The sequence below is a fragment of the Cannabis sativa genome, chromosome 4 (genome assembly GCF_029168945.1).
Source record: "Cannabis sativa cultivar Pink pepper isolate KNU-18-1 chromosome 4, ASM2916894v1, whole genome shotgun sequence".
Taxonomy (NCBI): domain Eukaryota; kingdom Viridiplantae; phylum Streptophyta; class Magnoliopsida; order Rosales; family Cannabaceae; genus Cannabis; species Cannabis sativa.
In genome coordinates, this window is record NC_083604.1 from 14685662 (window position 1) to 14692505 (window position 6844).

At 31.7% G+C, this 6844-nt stretch overlaps 1 protein-coding gene across 1 annotated transcript; it reads right to left on the reverse strand.

The window, feature by feature from the left end:
• Positions 1-3453: 3453 nt before the first annotated feature.
• On the reverse strand, positions 3454-5697 carry LOC115714217 (mulatexin-like). Its single transcript, XM_030642809.2, has 3 exons — positions 5107-5697; positions 4859-5006; positions 3454-4032 (listed from the first exon to the last, which is right to left on the reverse strand). Exons 1-3 carry the CDS (start codon positions 5546-5548, stop codon positions 3681-3683), a joined length of 942 nt encoding a protein of 313 aa, XP_030498669.2. The 5' UTR covers positions 5549-5697; the 3' UTR covers positions 3454-3680.
• Between the last annotated feature and the right edge of the window lie 1147 nt (positions 5698-6844).

Here is a 6844-nt window from a genome sequence, read left to right on the forward strand (position 1 = left end):
ACTAACATCACATTTTTCAGTCTAGGTAACCCTTCAAAATTTAGAGTTCCCATACCAACAACTTTACCAGCTAAGCCATTACCAAACGTGACCTCACCACATTGTATTGGTCTGATATTCATTAAAAAATCCTTGTCACCTGTCATATGTCTAGAACAACCACTGTCAAAATACCACATTTGAGAAGCAGCACTTTTATCAGAAAAATCAACTAGACATTTTTCTTTTTCAATCCATTTTTGTTTCAAAGCACTATGTTTCTTTTGAAAAAATTTCAAATTACCAAAATAATTTATTTTAAACAAATTTTTCAACGTGAAACATTTAGGTCTGATATGTCCTTTTCTACCACAAAAATGACAAGTAGGAAAAAATCTTTTTACCTGAGATCTTACTCTTTTCGAAAATCCTGGAGATTTTGCGACATCAAAAACAGCTCTTGCTACAACAGGCTGTGAAACTGTTGCAGCAGAATTTGTAGCCTCAGAATGATTCGTTGGAACACTAGATTTTACAAACTTCGTGACTCCAAAATTTTCCATTCCATTTGATCCAATGCCTGCGAAACCTCTTTGACCTGCATTCTGTGCTTTTTCAAAAATAGAAGATCCAGGGTTAAGCATTTGAATATTTTTCTTAAAATTTTCAAGTTCCTTCTTTAAGAGAGTTATTTTTTCATCTTTATCACAAACATTTTTCTCATACTCTTTTTATTTTCAGTTCACAAATTTCAATTTGATGAGACAATTTTTTATTCAGTTTATTCAACTCTCTATTTTCAGAAGCAACCTGAATCCATTTTTCATACATGACTTTGTATGATTCAGCAAGAGACTCTTCACAGATTTCAGACTCATCTGAATCTGATCCCTCTTGTTTGGTGGTATTATTCAAACATACAAATGTAGCTTTTACCTGTGAATCACACAACACATTAGTCATAACAGAAGTTAGGGCAACATTTTCAGAATTATCTTCATCACTTTCGGTTTCATCATCACTCCAAGTGACATTGAAACTTTTCTTATTCTTTTTCAGAGTGTTTGCACACTCAGATTGAATATGCCCAAAACCTTCACATTACCTGCACTGAATTCCCTTTTTGTTAGAGACAGATGGTTTAATAAAAGTATTACCTTTTGAAACTTTCGAAATATTCTTTTTATTTCCCATCTTTTTCATATAGTTCTGAAAATTATTTGTTAATAAAGCAATCTCATCATCACATTCACTATCAGAATTTTCATTATCAGCAACTTTCAAAGCAATCCTTTTACCTTTATCAGCAATGGATTTGGGTTTGTCCTTTTGTTTAATCTGTTGATTTAATTCAAAAGTACGTAAGGAACCCATCAATTCTTCCACCTTCATTGTGCTAAAATCTTTAGCTTCCTCCATTGCCAAAAGTTTAGTATCGAACCTTTCTGAAAGAACTCTAACAATTTTTCTCACAAGAACAGAATCATCAAGCTTTTCACCAAGAGCAAAATATTCATTAGCAATATCAGATAATTTTTCATAGAATTCAGTTAAGGTTTCATTATCAGACATTCCAAGCTCATCAAATTTAGTTTGAAGCATGATAAATCTAGATCGCTTCACATCAGAAGTTCCCTCAAACTGAGTTTGAAGGATCTCCCAAGCTTCCTTAGCAGAAACACAAGATGATAGAAACACATCAGATTTTATAAAGTGTTACCTGAAGAATCTGTCTCAACTGGAAGAGACCAACCTGATAGAACCATTCTCCAAGCTTTCTCATCTTGAGATTTGATGAACGCCCTCATTCTAACTTTCCAATAAGAATAGTTAGAGTCATTAAGTAATGGTGGTCTAGAAATAGAACTTCCTTCTGCAAAAAATGACATTTTAACACAAAAACGTTATAGGACCACACTAAGAGTTTAGTGGCCCGCTTTGATACCAAGTGAAAAACCGTGTTTTTTCAAATGTCAGTTGTATATAAGAAAATATAAAAACTGTAAGCGTTTGCAGCAGCAGAAAGTAATTCTGCTACAAAGAAATGAACGAAATATAAAATATTTTGCAGAAAAATAAATAACTTGACACAAGAGATTTATACGTGGTATCAGTGTTCTCACGAATACTCCTAGTCCACTGGGCCACGCCCAGAGAATGAAATCAATTAATAAAGTATCAAAATTACAAAGACAATTGACTTAAACAAGTTTAGACTCCCTCTAAAGTATTGTCGCAATCCTTTGTAATCCACTTTATGAATCTGACTTCTTGAAACACCTTCAAGCCCGAACTCCCTTCATCTTTGAAGTGTGAATGCTTACTTCCTCCTGAAGTAAGGCTTCAACAAGTCTTCTCCCGAAGACCAAGTGCTTACTTCCTCCCGAAGTAAGGCTTTATCAAGTCTTCTCCCGAAGACCAATCTCTTGTTCAGTCAAGTAGTTCTTCACAACCTCTAGGACAGAGTAAGAACAGAAATAGAATAACTAGAACCTAGATGAACAACTAGGCTCTCACAAAACAAAGAAACACTCTCTTCTCTCAAAAGATAAATGCAAAAAATGAATAATGGAAGAGCTGATTCGAATGGTTGCTCTCTAGGCTCTATTTATAGAACATGGAAACCAAAGAGGCAACCACAAGTTCGAATCTACAGCTGTACAAAAACTTTCCTACGAAAACACGATCTGCTACATCAGAATCGGATGCTGACGCAGCAGATCTGACCAGAAACGGGAAACTTACTAAAATCGGGTCCGATCTTCTATCAATGCTTGATTCCTGCCAAAAACAGATTAGATATTCTGATTGTATCAAGATACAATCGAAATCAATAAGGAAAAGGCAATAATCAAAGTTTCCCTAAAAAAGACAACTTTCCAAAAGAGAATTTCTTCTCTTTTGAGAAGATTTCAACAAAGGAAAGTTCAGCTGAAAGTGCAACTTTCCAAACAAGGAAAAGAGCAACTACAATCCGAATTTATAAGGCAAGAAATCGAATATGAATGCATAGCAATCTTACCATAAATGGAAAAATTATTTTGTCAACTAAATTGCCAAAAAAGGACTTTACAGTGCCTCTTCGAGGTGAACCTTATCTTCGTAAAAGAATCAAGTTGCAGCTGCTTTTACCTTTATGCATTCACACCTAAGCCCAAGTATATATTCATCTCAAGTTTTGTGCGGCTACTATTCATGTTTTTTTTCGTTTTATACACAACTATTTACTAATTTGCTTCTTTTACTGTTATTATTTTATTTTATTACACATTTTTTTTCTTTTTACTCATCAACAACATACATGAACATGACAAATAGAATTATATAAACAAAATCTTACCACTACTAAAATATCTCTCACTAAATATTAATCTCTTTTAGTTTAAATATAGGCTCGTATTCCTTTTACCAGTTAAGGTATTTATGGTCAATTATTGTTTAAGCTTTTTTTGTGAAATATAAATTGTCTAACAATAAAAACAAAAACATGTGTGTGGCTCATTAATTTATTCATCAAGAAGAGAAGATCAACCTAAGTTGAACCTCTTTATTACATATTTACATTACATAACATAAAAGGAAGTGGTTCTAGTAGCAAAGCATATATATATATATATAGTTTCTTTTCCATTCGTAATTCCAAACATAGAGCCATCATCATTTCTTTTCTTTTGGTAATCTCATATTTTATTCATGATCGATCAGATAGGCATTTGGATGTGAGCATCAACCGATTGGTCGAGCCAATATTTCAAGTTATGTCCATGGCTCACTCCTAACATGTCACAGTACCTCTTGTAGTAGCCGATGGCATTAGTAGCTGTATTATCTACATTGATTATGTTTCCAATCACTCCATAGCTTGGGATATTCACTTTCACTTGGGAATTAGCATTGATAAGTATATCATGACAAGAAGGCTTGTTGTCATGCTGAGTCATCCAGAACCATATGGCTGTTTTGAACGATATAATTGGGTCTGTTGCCACCAAATCAGGGTGGTTGATCAAATCTAGCCCAAGGCTTTCTCCAGCAAGCCCGTAATTGTAGTTGCTGCAATGCACGTCAAGTAGTAATTAAATAAACCAGTTTGGATTCAATCCCTTAACGGTTCTCACAATATATATTGAATATAATAATATATGATGTGGTCCTTTGTCTTTATTTTACTAAAATAATTATATATTAAATAAAAATGAATGTATTATTTAGTACTACTACAGATAGCTAGTAACTTAATTAAAATATTGCTCTAAAATTAAATAAAATATTTAAAAAAAATTATAAATTTTGAATTTTTATTTTATAATTTTAAAATAATAATATTAAGTGTAGCAATATAAACAAGTGTAGTCCATATTGACAGTTAACTGTGAAAAATACATAACAGTTTAATTAAATATACTAACTACTCAGTCATTTGAAGGATTTTATTTTACTACTAAAATTTAAGCTTAGATAATTAGGTACAAATGAACTAATAATTTAAAATAATAAAAGAAATGTCTCTTTCATCTTACTCCTCTAGTCTTGCCTTTCTTCCGTATTTTTAATTCTATTTATTCATTTTGAAAAGAGAACTTATTTTGTCTTAAAGAGAATGATCTATTCAGCTGGTACAAAAAATGATATATTTGCCAGAATAGCCATAAAATTTAATTTTAAAAAAATATAATAAGTAATATTTAATTCTCATTGTTAGCAGCCTTAGATAGTAATAAAATAATTAGTGAGCCTAATGATTCTGAATGAATGCACGACCAGTCACGCATGACTAATTCATCAGGGTCCTACACATATATTAGTGTATATATAAGCTCAGCAGATTTTCATTCAAGCTGTAGATAGTATAATTTTGGTTTTCTTGATTAATACTTACTGAGTGAGTTGTACAGGTCCTCGAGGATTGTATTTTTGGGCAGGAGCGCAGGGCCAATGAGAAGAAGTACAATAATCATTGGTAGTAGTCCCGTTGATATGACAATAGCCCCATGTATGTGACTCATCATCAGACCACTCACTTTCACCTATATATATAAATACAAAAATAATTCCATAGGCATGTTATTAGTTACCAAACATTGATTGATATTATTGAACAATAAGTAATTACACATGAGATATTACCTGTAGTTGCTTGAGAAGTTAAAGCAAAGAAAGCAGCGATCTCCCTCTTACGAGTTGACACATCTCCAGTAGTAGCAAAGCTAGGAAAGGATTGAGTAGCAGCGACAAAAGCCTCGTAGCTATAAAAGCCCTGGCTTTGACAATCACTTCTATGCTTAAACATTTCGTTGTAAAGTGATTTAGTGACTATTTTGGTTACAGAATTTTCACGCACAGTTGGTGTTGCTGCAAACCAGCACTGGTATCGGCAGTTTCCGCCCCTACAATAATCGGATCCGCTACCACAAAAGTTATGGATGCTGCAACACCTTCCTTCATGACATGGTGGATTGCCGAATGGAGGACCACATTTGTGATCGGGTCTTTCATCTGCATAAACCATTCCAAGGCATAATATATTAGCCAAAGATAGTGTGATGATAAGGCTGCTCAAGTACTTCATATCTTTTCTTCTCCTTTTGTAAGATATGACAAGTAGCAAAGTTTGAGTAGTTTTGTTGTGTGTGCTTTTTGAAAGAGGGTTTCATGGCTATTTATAGGTGAACTAGCTCAATTAATTAGGCTGTCTATTATAATTTACACTTACATTTACATACAGAATCAATATCTTCTCTTAAAAAGTGGTATATCATACTGTGTTAAACTAATTAAAATTTGATAAGTCAACTAAATTTTTATTTATAAAAAAATTAAATCTTTAATTCAGACAACAAAAGTAGTTAACATATTTAATATAAAAAGGAGTGCTACCGTCAACTTCATGTTATAACCTCTTAGTCAACTTTCACGCCAAAAACACATGGCGGTATATTTTTTTTCAATTTTTTTTTTCACGAGAGTGTTCGTTATATTTACAAATTTTTGAAATATTTCGAATAGTTTATAGTGCCGAAAATACGTTTGATGTTTTTTTAACACGCGTAGTAAACTAAAATATTCAGAACTCTGTGTTCGGTACTGTAAACTATTCGAAATTTTTAAAATTTAAGGGGATGATACTGTAACTAAAACGAATACCGCTATAAAAAAATAAAAAAAAAATGTTTAGACATATAATTTCGAGCGTAGAAATTAATTAAAAAATTATAATAAGAAGTTGTAATTAGGATTTCTCATTTGTAACAAAGGATCTTTATTCAAATATTAGGTAGAGAAATGCTAGGCTGCAATAATATCGGGTCTATACGTAATCACTCAGGTATTTAAATATTTATATTAATTTAATTAGGTTTTAATATGTGAAATATAGTACTATAATATTTTTGAACTCATTTAATTAATATTTTAATTATGTGGAATCTAGCTTTGAACTATAATATTTATTTAATTTAATTTTTTTGAAATGGATATTTAATTTAAATTTAACTTTAAATATTTCCACATTGATATTATCTAAATTGCATTAATGATATATTAATATGACACATCCTCACCGTAATGACTTATGGTAATGCTATACTATTAAAGAACATTTCTTTTGAGTATGTTTAACACTAACTATATAGTTGGCGTTTTTTATTGGTTATTTATATTTTTAAAAATTATTAAAATAATTTATATAAGTTGATGCTTATTAGTACTGAAATTATATTTAGAAGAGTACTAAGCACTACAGTGGCGGACCCAGAATTTAAAGTGAGGGGGGCGTAAATAAATTTAAAAAGAAAATATAAAGTGAAGTTAGTGGGGTTTGAACCTTTACCCTCTAACCTATTTACTAACTACCTTAACCATTACA

Bases quoted from the DNA above. Each gene is read 5' to 3' on its own strand.
- LOC115714217 (XM_030642809.2), bottom strand. From the start codon at position 5,548: ATGAAGTACTTGAGCAGCCTTATCATCACACTATCTTTGGCTAATATA. The intron at 5,007-5,106 runs GTAATATCTCAT...TTATATATATAG, and splicing joins AACTTCTCAAGCAACTACAG to GTGAAAGTGAGTGGTCTGAT. The intron at 4,033-4,858 runs GTAAGTATTAAT...CGTGCATTGCAG, and splicing joins GGACCTGTACAACTCACTCA to CAACTACAATTACGGGCTTG.